At 38.6% G+C, this 18,481-nt stretch overlaps 1 protein-coding gene across 4 annotated transcripts in view; it reads right to left on the bottom strand.

Annotated features, from left to right (window-relative positions):
* The window catches only part of Dennd1b (DENN domain containing 1B), a 176,840-nt gene that overhangs the window by 113,046 nt on the left and 45,313 nt on the right, over positions 1 to 18,481 (bottom strand). For 3 of the 4 annotated variants that reach the window (XM_090341472.1, XM_090341469.1, XM_090341470.1), the window contains exons 3-4: positions 17,914 to 17,957; positions 1,865 to 1,914 (exon numbers count right to left, since the gene is read on the bottom strand). In XM_090341472.1, the coding sequence (XP_090197598.1) occupies positions 1,865 to 1,914; positions 17,914 to 17,957 (94 nt within the window). The remainder of the gene's footprint in view (positions 1 to 1,864; positions 1,915 to 17,913; positions 17,958 to 18,481) is intronic. The other variant, XM_090341471.1, reaches the window with a different exon arrangement.

Here is an 18,481-nt window from a genome sequence, read left to right as displayed (position 1 = left end):
TTGATTCTACCTTCCCAATCACTCGGATCCTGAAGCTAAAATTTTGCTTTAAAACTAGAATAAGTATCAAATGTTAGCTTGCTGCATCTGTAGACTGGGCAATTTAGCACCTACTAATCCACTACTAGGAAACTGGAAGAAGTGTACCGTAAGGTTTCTAAGTCTAAAAGTACCCATAAACTATTTTTTTTAATCAAAATACTGTTTCCCAGGCTTCAGAAGAAGTTACCCATGGTGGCTGAGTTCTTGTACTCAACTCCAGACTCTCTTTTCCAAATTAATCATGCCCCCACCTACCCCCACCCTGGCCCTAATTGTTCTTAGACAGCAAATCAAGTTGCTTTAGAATCTAATGGTGACCAATAACAACACTGCAGTTGCTTGGCCTATGACTTTCCTACCCAATGAAATACCATACAAAACCCTACTGCCACTGTGACTTTCTTAGCATTCTCTTTTAAAGCCATGAATATTCTAAAGAATAATTTCTCAGTACAATTAAGAATACAATATCTACCAAAGAAGTACACTAGGCTAATCTGTAAGGAAGTTTTGCATAATTATCATACTATAACATGTCACATTGCAATATAAAGGGCAATACAAATCATTAGATAAAAAGTATTTCCTTCTACTTCAAATGTATGAATATACTTTCTGATACTGTCCTGTAATCTAGGGATTAGCTAAATACAATAAAGCTTCTAGTCCTTTCCCCAAATATAATAGCCATAATGCCTATACATCAGGTAGAAGAATAGCATAGGATTTTTAAAAGGGAAATAAAGTGCTACCAATGTACCAATATAAACAAGCTGCTCTGACAAAAAACAAAAGTGCTGGATATTCAACACATATACTTATAAGTGGACAGTCTTTAAAAAGTTTTATAAATTTTACTATGTTTATATAAGCTTTGTAAACTTCAAATAAAATGCCCAGTGACTGATGTGGCCTTTAGCTCTCAAGTTTTACAACACTGTTTCATAGCTTTTCTTCCTTTATGTCATTCTTATGATTGATTTGGAAACTGTAACATAGGGAGTGGGTAAGAGGCATGGCTGTCTCCCCAGAAATGAGCTAAGTGAGTAAAACAAGGGGTGTTATTTGTCAGGGTCAGACACTTTATTTTTAATATTGTAAAACTTTAGAGTCTCACTAATCCTTAGCAAAGTATTTTCCTAGAAAAAGAACTTTCTTTAAAAAAAAATCTATCACACTCTTAAGAAAACTGATAATAGAGTGTGAAAATCACATGACAAACAATAAATGACCTGTTATTATGCTCAGAGGGCTATGTATTCTACTAAATTCCAACTATATACAGGTAGTTTATTCAGTATTTGTGCAGTGAAATAATAAAGCTTCCAACACGGCCTTCAAGGTCTCCTGTAGCCTTGCCCAGGGATGGCGACTTTCTATGGAGGAAGCCAGCCAGCCTTGGGAGATCTCTAAACATGACAAGCCCAACACTACACAGATGGCCTCTCCTATTAGAAGGCACAAGATCGAAAACAGGCTCTCTGCATCTCACTTTCAAAGGCATCCTTTGAAGGCTCTGCTGGAGGATGTATATTAAACCAGCTACTGCTTAAGACATATGCATGAAGCACACAAAGCAATGGAACCTGCTGGCACTACTGGGTAAAGCCTTCTAGCTGACAGTGGGGAAAGTAAAGATACAATCATCAAATGGGCTTCTTCATTAGTTAATTGTGAATCTCTCATCTCTAGTGCTCCTCTGGAAACCGGAAGGATAAGGTGTAGTTCACTTTGTAAAAATAACAACAAAAACATGCAATCATTTTTCAGAGCATTTGCTAAGAGGGACTAAAGTGATCTTAATTTGGGACGCATACCATACCTTTCCACGTCAAAGGGGAAACAGAACTTTGGCACACTCTGCAATACTTCCTACAAATGCAATGCAAAATAAAAAAAAAAAAGATGCTTTAGAACATATTTGTAAAGATGTAGTTAAAACTTTTTAAAAGACATTTTCTAGGGTGTGTGGGGTGAGGGGGAGAAAGTTGTTCTTTCGTTGTTGCTTTAAGCAAAATAGCACAGGTTCCTAGACTAAAATAATTGATTATTAAAAAGGAATTAAGTTTGTCTTGGGCAGATTGGACAGACAATGCGGCAGGGGCCCCAGGAGGGAGCGGCCCGGACTGAAGGGTATTAACACCTTCGCATCCCCGCTGGGCTAGCCTTCCACAAGGCCATATGGATTTTACAAGAAGCACCACACCATATGGAGACGCTCCGTCTGCTGCTACTTGTACCACAGGGTAGCCACTGGGACTTCTGACAGATCCTGGCTCAAAAATATAAATGTTGTTTCAATTAAAATGCAGGCAGAGAAAAGGGAATGAGGTTGGCAGCAGAATGAATTACTGAGGGGTAAAACAACTCTCCCTGGCCCATACCCCAATCGTTTTTATTAACATTTTTTTTAAAAAGACTCTCTATAGCTTAAGAAAAATTACACACCTTAGCATGTAGTACTAAGTTTGTTTTCACAAACAGTCTCACAAATGTATATCTTTGAAAAAAATAAGCTTTAAGCTAAACATAGCTCACTACTATTCTGTGGAATTTCCTTTAAAATTTGCTACATACTCAATCAGGGTTTTAATTAAACCTGAAACGTAATCTGATTTTAAAAACCTTCAATGGTTGTATAGTCATTATAATCTATTATTTAGATATCAGTGCTATTCATAATCACAAGAAAATGCAAATAAACAAGCACTTAGCAAAAATATAGAAAAAAGAGTATTTTGTTATAACCCCAAAACAGCTTAAAACTCAAAAGTTGTATTAAATACAACTTCACACTAACTCAAAGTAACGTGGTCTTACAAGACAAGTCAGACACTAATGAAGATGTCCACTGTTAAAAGCCCAAAGAGCAAAGTACCTTGATATTGTAACTAATCACCCTCTCCCACTCACTCCAAACAGTTTGATCACCTCTTTATCAATAAAACTTACACAGGTGTGGGGGGGTGCATTATCAATACCTGAATATTCAAACTCTATATAAAGACAGCACAGAGAATTTTTAAAATGGAATTGCTCAAATTCTTTAAAAATGTACACTGCATTTAGCGACTAAGAGATAAAAACACCGAATTCCAGTGGCAATGCCTAGGAGAGCTTCAGGAGCATGAACTCACAGAAGCAAGAAGACAGGCATCCTGTGAAATGCCACCTCCCCACCCCCAGGCCTGGCCCCCAGGGTCCCCTGAGGACCTGGGCCTTCAGAAGACAGAGCACAAATTCTGCATTTAAAGAAGGCTATTTTACTACGGATAATATCGTATAATAACATGCGATTAAAGGGAGGACTACTAAATTTGAAATTATGAGAAAAACAGTTCCATGCAAATGAGAAGAGTTGCTCTTCACGTGACTGTCGGTAGCCTTTCTCATGGGTGCAGAGAGGGAGGCATTCATCACATTTCCTACGTATCTGAGAACTGTTCAGACATCTTCCTATGAAATGATGCCAACAAAGACTATGCAAAAGGTAATATCTACCTCCACATATATCCAAACGAGCCATATAGCCTGCATCAGTGCTAAGACTTAAATTAAGAAAGCTTCCCATCTTGCACTCCACCTCCCTCCTTGTACACATGCCACACAGTATCTCAGCTCGCTTCCCAACTGGCAGCAGAAACCCTCAGGGGACAGGTCTTTAAACCTCCGCACTCTTTAAAATTCAGCCAGCCAGCAGGTCTATAGACTAGTGTATAAACAGTATAGACCAAAAAAGAAAAAAAAATCCTCTCTGAGCTTATGTCAGTGACAAAGCAGCTCCACAGTTCACTGTTTCTCCCCTGACAGCGTAAGCGGGCTTTACACAGATCAATAGCCCTAAGTCCTACCTCGCTCCCAGCACTGGGTTTTCTCCCTTAATTACAGGTGCTATGTATGCAAAATGAAGTTTGAAAAGGAAAAGAAAGAGATGCAGGGGAGAATAAACTAGATTTAAATATTTTCTGGATCCTTTTAACATCAGCACTAAGAATTATACTTCTACATTTCCTAAAGAAATAAGTGTTCCTAAAGGCTAGTCTACAGACATAAACACACACATGCACACACACACATACACACACAAATCTAGATTTGCAATCACAGCCTATGTAATGCTCTTGAGAAGTTACATCCCTTTTCTATGTTTCTAAAGGTTTTTCTTTTTAAACAATTTCTTTACCTGAGAAAATTTGAGTTCCAGCTTCCTCACTCTCCAAAATATGTTTAGGCAAAAAGTTCATACCAACATTAAGTGACAGAAATAACACAAAAAATGAAATAGAATACAAAATTATGAATATTATAATACAAGGCCATGCCCTGAAACAAGACATCTCCCATCATATTAATAACTATTGATAGGGGATTGATGAAAATATATACATCGTCTTCTCTCCCATATCAGTAAATTGATCTTATAATAGAGAAAAGAGGAAATGGCTAAGAAATTGTTCTTCTTCCCCTCCATGGTTACCTCTGAGCACTAGACATTGATGGACAAAGCATTGCACATATTGTCTCTTAACACTTATAAATATTGAGCCATTTAAAGATGAGCATCTGCTGGCCACGTGGCTCACAACTGTAATCCTAGCGACTCAGGAGGCTGAGACCTGAGGATAGTGGTTCAAAGCCAGCCCAGGCAGAAAAGTCCAATTACCCACCAGAAAAATGGAAGTGGCACCTTGGCTCAAAATGGTAGAGTCCTAATCTGAAGCAAAACGTTTAGGACAGCACCCAGGCCCTGAGTTCAAGCTCCACAACCAGCCAACCAACCAACAAAAACAAGCATCCAACAATTTAAGTCAAAGATAAGTAGAATTAAGGTAAGTAAGAAAACGCATCTCATGGTACATGAGTCAACTGACGAGCAACCATGGCAATGTTGAAAGCAGGTGTTAGAAGAAAGTCAGGCAGCCCTGATTTTTGTGGGCAGGAGCTCTAGGGGTTGTTGGCACTGGCATGTGCAAGGGCCTGTCAGTGGGAACAACACAACTGCTCTAGTCACAGAATTCCACTCATATTGTGGCCCAGCCGTGTACTCCCCTTGCAAGATGGGCAAAAACAGAGTGCCTAGATCACAGAATCAAAAAAGGGCTCACCTGGAGATTCAGAAGAGAACAAAGTAAATGCACATGAAATGATTAGGACACTTAAGAGCTTATTATACCCCGTGGCACACTTGTTCTACTAACTCATGTCAGAGGAATTCTACTAAAGGCATTTATTTATTCAACAAGTATTCAATATTAATATTCTATCTCCTCTTCCCAAAATTTTGCATACTGCTAAGTAAAATTCTAAAGTAGCTGGCTCACACACCTGTAATCCTAGCTACTCAATTCTAGCTACTCCTAAACGAAAATCTGAGGATCCTGACTCAAAGTAAGCTATGGCAGGAAAGTCTGAGACTCTCCTCTTCAATTAACCACCAAAAAGCCAGAAGTAGAGAGGTATGGCTCAAGGGATAGAACAAAAAAGCAAAGTAAGAACACAAGGCTCCAGTACCAGTATGCACCCATGAGTGCTTGTGGACACACACACACACACACACACACACACACACACACACACACAGAGCTTATTAAATAACCTACTTCCTTTGAAGATTTTTCAGATATGTAATACAGCTGTATATATGGATATATACATGGACCCATATAGCCATAGATTTGATATATTAACTACTTCTACTTAACCAAGCATAGTCATATAATATATACACTTAATTATTTGACTTTGCACAGGAAGCTTTCTGGCGGCTATCATACTTGCTATTTCTGCTTTATTGAAAAATATCTTGGAAATTGACTTCATTCACATACTTATCATCAACCCACTTCTAACGACTAATTACCCATCTATGCAAAGCAGTGGCCAAGTTAAGATTGAAGTGCTTCCTGCTCCCTCTTAAAAATCTCAAATTAGCTTTTTCCTTCAGCTGTCTTGGCAGGAGTTACTGCCGGACGTGACTGTGAAATCACAGCTGCCCTCTCCTCTGTCTGCCACTGCAGACTTACTCTATTCCCATCATGTGCTGGCCCTCACTTTTCCTCAATCCACTAGGCATTTCTCCTCGGCCTTACATATCACCAGACCCCGGAGCCACAGTAGTTCTCTGGCTTTTCATATCTAGACCTCATGCAGATAATCTTTCTGTCATGAAAGATTCATGAAAATGCTTCCCATTTGCTTCCCAAGCCTTAAATAAAACTGATTTTTGTGCAACTGAAGGCCCACAGAGATTAATGTTACAGACCAGGAATTCACCATTACCCCTTTTTCTTTAGTCCTGCCTTAAACCCTGTTTGAAACTATCACTAGAATGTCTTATATAGTAACTCTTATAACCAAATGGGAATTTTGTGTTTTGTCACAGACATTTGACAAGATAGTACGACTTTCAAATTTAGAGACTCATTCTGAGACTTTATGCTTCATAGTATCTAAAGAGTTATCTTTAGATGGCTCATATTCTGGGAGCATTGACATATTTACTGTATTTCTTGAAGCCTTTAAGAGCACCTAGCACAAATGAGAATCATATAGCCATCTGTCTGTAATCATCATGTCTGTAATCCTAGCAGTTAGAGAGGCAAGAGAGTCAGAAATTTGGGGCCAGACAAGGCTTCATAGTAGGACCATATTCCAAAAGGAAAGAAAAGAAAAGAAAGAAGAAAAAGAGGAAGGGAGGGAGGAGAGAGGGAAGAAGGGAGAGAGGGAAATCATGGTGTATATCTGAAGGAGACTTAATTGCTTGCCTATTAAGCTACTTGGAGATTTTTGTCTGGATTAATTACATGTATAATTACAGAAACTAAATTGTTCTGTGAAAGCTACTTAAGAAGATATAAAACAGAATCCATACTAATTGGTATATTTAGAAACTTGATGTGTACTTGTTTAATTAATTGTTCATTATGTTGACTTTGCAAATATTTAACATGCAATGAACGTCATAGCTAATCTCCGCATTGGTGAGAACTAAAAAAAAAAAAAAGCAGGAGCCTAGAAATTAGACATGTAAACCAAATCTTGGCCAGAACCATCCCATGGGAAGGCATGATGAGTAACACAGACAGGAAGAGAGATGGAGAAGCTGGCTAGATGGCAGCAAAAGGAAGGGGAGGCGAGGCAACGAGGCAGACCCAGGCGGTGCTGTCCATCCATCCACGTGCCTGATTGATCAGCCCTCAGCCAGATCCGTGATGCCAGCAGTGACCCCCCAGAAAGTTCTAGCTGTTGTAACTGGCATGATCAATTAGAGCACATGCATCTCCAGAACCCTGGAGGGCTCATTCAACTTGAGTCAGCCTGAGGCCTAGCCTGTGCTTGACATGTGACTCATGCTGAGAGGAAAAACAAAAGTACTCCTATGAAACAATCCATATTTTACTACCTTTCATATGCAGGGAAAAAAATGAGGGAGAAGCTAGGTAACTGGTGTAAAGGTCAAAGCACTAACAAACCATTATGCCATATCATATAATAGCTACATATATATTATATATGCATACTTACATACACATATTCCTATAACAAAGACTTACAGATTATTCAATTAATATTCAAAGTCAAGTAACCTCTTATGCAAAAAACATACAGGGTTACTGTGGGAAGGGATAGTGGGAGGAGAGACAGGACGGAAACAGGAGTATGCTGCAGAGGCACTTGCCCTGTCCTGAACCATTCTGCAGACACTAACTCCTGTAGGAAGATGGGATTGGGGCGTTGTGGCTTATAGCTATGCTGCTACTGAGAATATTAGATTTCCAAAACAAAATGGCTAACTCCCCATCCAATAACAGATTTGTAAGCAAGAACTAAAGCCTCTTCTTTAAAATCTGAAACAAAACCGTTCAGATCAAGGTCGTATCAGAAGTACACAACACTAGAGTCAACAGGCAGAATGAGGTTAAGCAAAGGACTCAACAAGAGTTGAGGACACTTCAGGCCCAGTATTGGGAATCTGTAAACAGATTAAGGCTATCTATACAAGTGGTCAGGTCAGGACAGAAAGCTCTACTTCCGATGAGAAACACCTGGTTCTGTCCATTGACCATTCTATTCACAGATCTTTACAAGATTTTTTAAGCCACCCCCCAATTTAAAACTGCAACTAAATAAAACTAATGTTTTATTTTAATAGTTGGATTTTAGTCAACAAACTATACAAAAAAAAAAAGCAGCTGGGTGCAGTGGCTCACACCTATAATCCTAGCTACTCAGGAAGCTGAGATCTGAGGCTCAAGGTTCAAAGCCAGCCTGGGCACAAAAGGACTGGGATTCTTCACTTAACCTATAGGAAAAATGAAGTGAGTTCAAGCCCCACAACTGACCAAAAAAAAAAAACCAATCCAGGAACTCTGACTGATGTTCCGTCCTTTTAGATTGTCTTAAGTTACACAAGACTTTTCTATCATAATACTAATGCTCACAACGTTAAATTGGAAGTCACAGGTGGGTTAAATGTGTGTTTCTTGGTACTCTGCATAGGAATGGTATAGCTCCCCCGCAGTGACAGTCCTTGGCCCCGCCCAGTGCAGGACACCCAGCTCTGGAAATGAAAAGTCTCCCTCCACTTCCTGAGGACATTGTACTCTTTGGCTTCTTGCTGCAATTATAAAGGAGGTGCCAATTTTGTTCTTAGTTCTGGGAATGGAGAACCCTGTTTATTGGAAACTGAAATCGAAATACTGGTTCTTTTTAAAGATTGAAAACCTCCAAACAGCCATGGGCTGGGGTTATCCCCAGCCTGGTCCACTTTGACACAAGTGACCTTAAAGAGAAATCACAATTTCCTGAATCTCTGTAAAGGATCTCACTCTGCAAGTAAGATGTTATAACCATTTTGATGAACTTTTTCAAGTTAAGCATAAACTTTTTCCTAAATGGCCTCAAGACTTCTAGTGAACCTTTGTAAAACATTTTTTTATTGGATTATGTGAAAGATAAGGAAAAGGCAGTGAGTTATTTATAAGATCAGATGAAGGAGAATGCTGTTGTTTGATGTGCCTTTTCACCAGCTAAAATCTAAAAAGAGCCAAAACAGTCCTGTCCAGTGCCCTGAGTCTTCACTCACCATCCTGGTCACCACCTGGTCACCTTTCCAGTGTCCTCAGCCCACTGCTACCAATGACCTCTAATTCTGAAAAGTCTTTTCTCCATTTTCCATGCTTACCGTGTTTGCAGTGGGACATTCCACTTGTTACTTGCACGGATATTAATGTATCTGACATGCAGACTCACCGGGGATTCAAAAAAGAAAATTTTCTGCCCGTGATCTAAGGAAACCACTGCTTCTGGCTAAATCTTGTGCATCTTCAGAGCACCTCTCCTCTGTGTCTGTGTGCATTTCTCCTCACCCTCTTCCGGTCTTGAACCTCGCTTTGCCACTGTCTATGCAACTCTTCCATATCCCTTCTCCACCAGAGTTCCTAAGGGTTACCTGTAGCCCTCCCCATGGGAATCTATCCATGACATTTATGTGTGATGGAAAAAGCCTGGGCTCTCCTGCCACAAAGCTAGAGGTCAGGATGCAATTTAGCAAGCTAACAGCGGTGTAAAATCAACCATGGAACCTCCTCCCAGCTTCAATGTCCCTAAATCTGTGTAAATAACATGGGTTTACTGAGAATTAAATGAGTTAATATAAGCAATTCAAGCAGCACTCAATACAATGCCTACCCTGTGAAATTACTCAGCAAATAGGGGCCTTTATTATTCAGCGACAGAGAAGAATAAATAGTTCAGAGCAGCAGTGAGGCCAGACTCACTGGGTTCAAATCAGTGTTCAGTCACATAATTCAACTGTGGAATTTTGGGGAAATGGCCGGACATCTCTGAGCCTTGGATTCCTTATTGAGAAAGTGATACAATGAGAAACAAGTACATTGTAGAGTTCCAGTGAGAAGTAGATGGACTAGCAAGTGTCACATGCAAGGACCAATACTAGGGAAAGTCTTACTATCTCAGATGCCCACTGTCTCCCCAGAGCTGTATTTTATGTTTCTTTTGCAGTTATTAACTTGATATTTTACCCATAATACTTACAAAGTGAAACATGTTTTGTACAAAATGTATGATGCCCTTCAAACCTCATTTTTCTGCTTACCTACTCTGACCTAGAAATTTCAGCCCTCCTTCACTCTGCCCTTTCCTTAAAAAAAAAAAAAAAAAAAAAAACTCTCAATAGAGGCAGAAACAGAATTTGATAAAATTCAAAGGACAAATGTAGTCAAAAGTAATTGACCTGCACATATAAAAGCTGAACAAAACCTTGAGATTGTCTTCGAAGTGGGAGAGGTTAAGGAGAATTATAGAGGGATTCTGTTTGATGGGGCTATGGCATATGTATGTGTGGAAATGTCACAAGAACACTTTCCCTTAACCGACCAATGCCATCACTTCAAAAGAATAAAAGAGTACATATTGAAAATCCCAGTTACCATCAGAACCAATCATGAAAAACTGGAGATTCTACCTCTAAGATCAGAAACAAGCCAAGTTATTCATGCTTGCATGCCTATCTAACACAGTAATACAAGTCTGAGCCAAGGCAATTAGGTAAGGAAAAGAAATAAAAGGCATTCCAAGTGCAAAAAAAACAAAAACAAAACCCAAAACAATAACAAAAAAAAAACAAAGAAAGAAAATCACTCTGTTTGCAGGTGACACATGTAGAAAGCCCTAACAACAACCCGAGTGAACCCCAGGGGCGCTGCACTCCTGCAGCATGCATTCACTTCACTTCACAAACATGAGGTATCTGAAACAGTCACGTATAGAAGCAGAAGGCTGGGTGATCTACCAGGATCTAGAGAGAGAGAGGCCATTGCGGGGGAAGTCCAGCTCTGTAAGGTCAGCGAGGTTCAGGGTTCTGCTGTGAGGAGATTGTGCTCCACCCTTAGAATGTGATTTAGAAGCTCAAGCTCTTGGATTTGTTCTCAGACCTCAATAAGAAAGGAAGAAGGAACCCCACATCCACTCCACCACCCACCTCCTCTTGTCTTTTCCGAAATCCAGCTCTTCACCTTTCTTTTGAGCAAGAGCAGTGGTCTTCTAAGTATTCCTTATGTGTCAAGGATGCTCCTTTCCTGCTGTCCATAAAGAATATTTGGAAACACTCTTGCCTGTGCTTGTTTATTTCCTATGGCTGCATACCAAAGAACACCTGCAAAGCATCTCATACTCCAGTCCCTTTACCGCTCTAACACCCACTTCCCAACATTTTACACTCTGATCACTCTGGATTAGCAGTGATTTACACAAATTCTTGTACTTTAATTTAATTTATAATCCCCATGCCTGGAGGATCTAAACTCAGGAGTTACTTAGTATTTACCCCCTTCTCTCTTCAAATTCCACAGCCTATATATAAAGCATAATTTTTCCCAGATTTAACTCCATGGAAAATCAAATGAAATGTTTTAAGCTATAGAATTCTTCAATACAATGCATATTAAATAATCCTTGCTGGCAGCTCCAGTCTACAGAGAAAAGGAGGAGGAAGTCATATATACTGTCCTTCTCCTAGAAAACAAATCATGTCTGAAAGTCACAGAGTGAGGTAACAAACTCAATGTCTCTCTGTGGATCTGGAGAGCCAGGCTGGGATTTACATTGTTTCTGAGAGCCTCAGCTTTGTAAGCTGCTTCACACAGTGGGTCTGACATCCTCATTTTCTCCCTGACTCCTGTCAGAGGATCCTTCCTTCCTAGAAGACAAGTCTCTGGGAACACCTGGCAAACACAAGACTGAAATTCTCCGAAAAACTAGGATCCTCTTTCCAATGTTTTATTGCTACACTGCCATCTAACTTTTTCCTGGTCTAACTTTTCCCAAACTTTAGAATCTGGGAACCATCTTTTTTTTTTTTTCTATGTATACAAGCTACATGGCTCCTGTGTCCATATTTAATGAAAATGACCACAAGACTGCATCACTGCTTCTTTTTCACTAGGAAAACAGACTAAGGATCAAATTATGTATCATCATTCAGTCTAAATCAAGAAAAGCTGCAATCATCCCTTATGGAGAAAACATAAACAAATGAATATTTACCTGTGTACCTGAATATTGAAGTTAAAAAGGAACAGAATAATCCCCACTTTAAATAACACAGTCATTATCATAATTAGAGTACTTAGTAGTATAATAATCCGGAAGTAATTTTTTAATTAGGCTTCTTTAAAGAAGGTCCTTCTTAAAACCTTTCTATGAAATATTATATCTAATATTACATTTTTAAGGTTTAAACTGTCGAGCATGTGCAATGTCTATTAAAATGCACATATTTTATCTGAACATATCCAATAGTAATGCTATTCATCCAGCCTCCATGAGCTTGCCCTCAGCACACAAATGCACCCTCTCCTCCGGAACGCAGCAGTCGGAATGAAAGAGGAGATTTGCTGTGGCGGTTTCACATCATACTCCACACCACTTTCACCTCCACATCACTTTCTCTAGCTTTCCTTTGAGGCCCGTCCTTTTACATGCAGTCTCTTTTCAGATCCGTCCATATTTCCATCATCCACACTGCAGCTTTCTCCTGTGCTCCCCAGGGTGGACTTTCCCCCACCTCCACAACCCTGGCTTACAACTGTCATTAAGCCTCCGAACAATAACACGAGAACAAAAGACCGGGCGGAGAAGAGACTGGCTGCTGCCATATGTTCATAAACTCCAATACTTTCAGTCAATTCAAAATATTTTTAAAGTTTAAAATTTTTATTAGCTGAGTGTCTTCTGATTCTCGCCAGTTGTGCTCCAAGCCTGAATTTTAAACACTGATGCACAATCACTCAACATTTCTCTTAAAAACCTTATCTGCTAATAATGTGCTGAGGAGGAAAGGAAAATAGAAACCACCCAGCACAGGGGTGAAATGGAAAAGTACAGTTACTTGTTCTTCTATCCAATTTCACATAAACTCTTTAAAAAAAAGAAATTCAAAAAAAGCCCCTTTTAAAAACAATTTACAGTTACAGTAAGCATATGAACTAATTCATACTCCTGCCAGTGTGAAGACTTCATTTCCATAGGTTATGTTTCTACCCTCTTTCATTGTTAGCTACTTTTAATGTTTTTTTTAAACTAAAAGAAAGATTTTAAAATGTAAAAGTCTGAATCACCATAGAGCATTTATTTCCCATAAAAGGATGTTTGGTTGGTTTTCTCCTTCTATGGGAGACATACATTTATTTTATTATCTTGGAAAATAAATCGTTCCACTATTTATAGAATTAAAGCTCAATTCACGTTTGTTTCTTTTCATGTGTGTCCTGTGTTACTATTGCATTTCTACTCATTGCTGAGGAAACTCAGGTCTTCCAGATTTGGCCTGAATCATTTCACAGGAAAAAAAATAATAAATAAGCTCACTGACAAGAATAAATACAAAAATGTGACTTCCAAGAGCTCAATAAAATAAGCTTCTGATCATTCGGCAGAAAAAAAGAATATTGTTATTCAGAGCTTTTCAAACATAGTTTTCTCTAAAACATTTAAAAACCGGCTCTTTAAGAGGCATTTGGAAAAACATACTACCTCAGCAATAAAGCAAATTTCTAAACTACTCTGTTTTTCTCAAGTTGATTTCCTTACCATAAAAATTTAAATGTTAACAGTATGAACTATAAAAGCATTATGAAAAATAAGAATGTGACTATATCTTTCAGTGAGCTTCCCAACACCATTGCTGTGAATGGAAACAAATCCCCATATGAAAGTGGACACATAAAATTGTAACTATGAGCCTGATCTTAGATTTCATTTTATGTATTTTCCTATGTGTACACAGTAATATATAATACTTTGAATAGTCATTCTTCTTTTCTCTATGAGGATAAGTTAGCAAAAACATAACACTAAGTATCTGCTCCATAGCAATCTGACAATTGATATTTAAGATTATTAAAATGGGCAACTGACATTTTTAAAATATGAAATGGAAATAAAAATGAAATTTAAATTTGAAATAAGTAGCTATGACATGATTACAAGGCCTCTTACATTTACCCACTGTCTTTCTTTACAAAATTTATTTCATCAAAAATTAAGAAGTAAATCTTTCTTAGAAATATGTTCCCATAGAAGAGGGGAAACCAAGATGAGGGGTGGGGGTGTGGGGAGGGAAATGGGGACCAAGACATGAGAAAGGGTATCAATGTTTGTGAAGTAATGCACCTTCTATCTGGTGAATATAATGTAACCCTTCTATTAATTACAGTAAAAAATAGAATAAAAAAAGAAATATGTTCTCATAGAGTGTGTATATATACATTCTCAGGAGAGGTGAAATAAAAATTTGCTCTTGTATAAAAAAAACTCATTGAAGACACTTCATTCTTTCAGTATAGAAAAGCAATAGCTAATACACAATGTAATTATCTTTTTACTAGTCTAACACAATCAACTGGTAGTTTAAAAATGACAAAATAAAGCTCAAGCAAAATTAACAGAAAAAAAATGAAAGAAAGAGTGAGGGGAAGGAGGAAAGGGCAGGAAAGAGGAAGAAAGGCAGGGAGAAAAGGAAGGAGAGAGAAGGAAGCAGGGAGGGAGGGAGGCAAGGAAGAAAATCATTAAAGAATTAATGTTTGCCAGACTCAGTGGGTCAGGTTTATAATCTTAGCTATCCCAGAGGCTAAAATCTGAGTATCATAGTTTGAAGCGGGCCCAAGAAATGAGACCCTTATCTCTAATGAACTAGCAAAATGTCAGAAATGGAGGTATTGCCCAAGTGTTAAAGCACCAGCCTTGAGCAGAGCACCTGAGTTTAAGCCTGGTACTGGGGTATGCGCGAGCGTGTGTGTGTGGGCATGCACACGCACACACGTGCACACACACACACACACACGTGCACACACACACACACACACACTGACAATGAAGAAGCAGAACAGAAAGGAGAAGTAACAAGGAGAAACACCATCAGAAGAAACACGACCTGGGAAAAGGCAGGCACAGGGGATGAAGGAAGCGGACACAGGCCTCAATTCTGACCTGCAGAAAACCCTGCGAGGCCACTCCTGAGTTGTTCAGGACAGGGGACACAGCAGTCAAACACCTGACCAGGAGAGATGGCACCTAATCTACACGAATTATTATAAACCCTATATAACAATCGAACATCCCCTAGTTTCCAACTCTCTCTAAACTTCAAATCGAGAGAGAATGCTGTCACTCTGTCTTTCCTGCATCACTCTCAGGAACTGTATGTGGACACCCTCCCTTCCTGTGACAAGGCCACCACGAGGAACAAGCCAGCATTCAAAGAAGGAGGACCCACAATATCCTTCCAGGCCCCTGTGCAGTGCCCCAGCTCAGGGCAGCAAGTGCCTAGGAATTTAAACTATAGTGTGCATCTTACACTAGTCAAAGAATACTATTTTAAGTTCTTAAGACAGCTAAAGCTACCCAACAACAGCCTAGTTTCTAACTCATTCTGTTTTTAGACATTTTTTCACACTTAATATAATAAAAAAAAAAACCTTTAAAAGTCTTTTTTTTTTTTTTTTTAGCCAGGCTTGAACTCAGAGCTTTGGCCCTGTCCGTGGGTTTTCTCAAGGCTAGAGTTCTAACACTGAGCCACGGCACTACTTCTGGCTTTTTCTATGCATATATAGGAATTGAACCCTAGGAATTGCATGCTAGGCCAGCAATCTACCACTAGGCCAAACTCCCAGCCCAACTTTAAAAGTTGAAAAAATAATTATTTTTCTAAGTTGATTCAATTCTCCTCTCCTTTTGTATTATCTATTTACTATATTAGTATGCCTCAATAAATCACCAAAACTTAGTCTATGAGACTGTAAAAGAACTTGCTGTAACAAAGAGAAAGGGACATAAAATGAATGTTCCTAGAAGTGCTATAAGGTAAAGAAATGGTATTAATATTTTAAATGGCTATACTTTCCAAATAATTCTTAGTGAATGCATATTGAAAAGACAAGTTCTTCAAGTTTTATAAGTTGAATTTAATAAAAGTATCTTCTGATTTAACAAACGTTAATTCAGTACAACCATTTTAAGTATATATATGTATGTTCCTGGATCAGGACATAATATTTGGATTTTATAAAATGTAAATTTCAGCTGGATGCTGGTGGCTCATCTCTGTAATCCTAAGTACTCAAAAGGATCATAGGCCGATCAGAAAGGAAGCGTCACAAGACCCCATCCATCCAAATACAGCATGGCATGGCAGAAGCACCTGTCAATCCAGCTATGTGGGGGCTCAGATTAAGAGACTCATAGTTTTCAGATCCTCTCAGGCAAAACTGTTCTTAAGCCTCCATTTTATTAGAAAAAGCTGGGCATGGTGGCACACACCTGTCGTCCAGGAATGAGAAGTATAAATAGGAGGATGATTCAGATTAGCTGGGGGGGGGCAGTGTTTTAGGGGGAGGGGAGAAGCAAGACCATCATCTCAAAAATAACCTGGGGGCATGGTTCGAGTGTGTCCCTCACAAGCAGGAAGCTCTGAGTTCAAACACCAGTACTTCCAATATTAATAATTATATTACTATTATTATTAAATAAAGTGCAAATGTCCATCCAACTGTTGGCTATTTAGGTTAAAAAGTATAATTACTGTGAGACTATACAAACACCAAGAACATTAAAAGGATACAAGCTGATATGTACTTTTGTCTTTCAAAGAAAATATTTGAACAAATGAAAAAAATACATTTCTACTTAAGCTTTTAGCCTAAAAATGTACGCAATCATGTTTTCTACATACAGTGATAATGCCTAATGGTTGTTATACATGGTTCAGGAAGAATACCTAAGTTTATAATTAAAAAAGGATAGGGCTGGGAGCATAGCCTAGTGGTAGAGTGCTCGACTAGCATGCATGAAGCCCTGGGTTTGATTCCTTAGTGCCACATACACAGAAAAAGCTGGAAGTGGTGCTGTCTGTGGCTCAAGTGGCAGAGCACTAGCCTGGAGCAAAAAATATCCAGCCCTGAGTTCAAGCCCCAGGACTGGCTCAAAAAAAAAGGACAAATCTCCAGGTATCAATGGCCCTCAGTTATGAATCATGAAAATGGTTGTATTGACCAAATCTATTTTAAGTCAATAAAGCTCATTGTTACATGTGCAATTTTTTCTTCTTCTTTTAAAGTTCTGAACTACTCTATTCTTTTTTTTTTTTTTTTACTTTTTTCACCAGTCCTAGGGCACTGTCCTTGGAAACTTTTTTCTCAAAGCTAGTGCTCTGCCACCTTAGCCATAACTCCACTTAAGGTGTATGTGGTACGGAGGAACCAAACCCAGGCCAGCACTCTACCACTAGGCCTCACTGCGGCTCCTTCTTCATATTCTTGAGAGTTATTGACACTGAAGGCTTCTGTGTATGTTTTTCTATGTAAGCTTTGGCACTGAGAATTACAGGTGACAAATTTTAAAGGACAGATGGATTCATTTGATAGCGACGATCATAAATTCACTGCATCTTAACACAAATCAATGTGACAGTGACTATGATTAAATTAGTTTTGATCTTCATACCTCTGAAATGTTTTAGAGGATTACTATATCCTTGAACATAATAATACAAACAAATTAATACTATTTTTTTGTCTTCTTTGATAACACGTGACTCTGAAAGGAATTATGAACAGTCAGAAACCAGCTCTAGTTTTCATGGCCTGATGCCTCAGTTGACACTGCTTATGGCGTGAAGATCCTCTTCACAAACGTGTGGTGATATCCACAAACTATTCCACACTTCTTTCCCTCATGACTGATCAAGAAAAGTAATTACAGCTATTAATGTACAAAAGGAGTGGCAGATGTTAGCAGTAATAATAATCATGATATTCCAATTTAAAAAGTGTTTTGTAATTATGTGTTCCCAACCTGGTCTCCAAAGTCCTCTGGAAATTTCCACAATACCACAGGATCTGCAAATAATGGATACATTGTTAAAAAGAGACAGAGAAAGAAACTGAAAGCCACAGTGTGATAAAATATTGTCAAGTGTCAAGATGTTTTCCTCATAATGTCTAAGTTTTCCATTAAACACAGAAACACAGCTGACCAGGCTTACTTGTTTCCGTTATAAAATTAAATACTTTGATCTTTTAAGAGCTTCCGTGATCTATGAAATGAGATCAGATGGAATTAATAACTTGGTCATATTCTTAAAAATCATTTTTACTAAGTCACTTTTTAAAGATTATCAAAGCTGAATAAAGAAGGCTATCCTGAGACTGTTTTCTGTTGTTGTTGTTTTTGTTTTTCTGTGGCACTGGGGTTTGAACTTCAGGGCTCATACTTGTGGTCAGGTGTTGCAATAATTGAGCCAAGCTGCCAGCCCTAACTCATTTCTGAAGTTTGATTTTGAATTTCAAACCTCGAATCTTCTATTTTTACTACACTCGCAAAAAAAAAAAGGATTGGTTTTAACTTTAAAATAAAAGTGTAA

This window comes from Megascapheus bottae, chromosome 10 (genome assembly GCF_031878675.1).
Source record: "Megascapheus bottae isolate mThoBot1 chromosome 10, mThoBot2.hap1, whole genome shotgun sequence".
NCBI lineage: Eukaryota > Metazoa > Chordata > Mammalia > Rodentia > Geomyidae > Megascapheus > Megascapheus bottae.
This window is presented reverse-complemented; position numbering and strand designations above follow the sequence as displayed.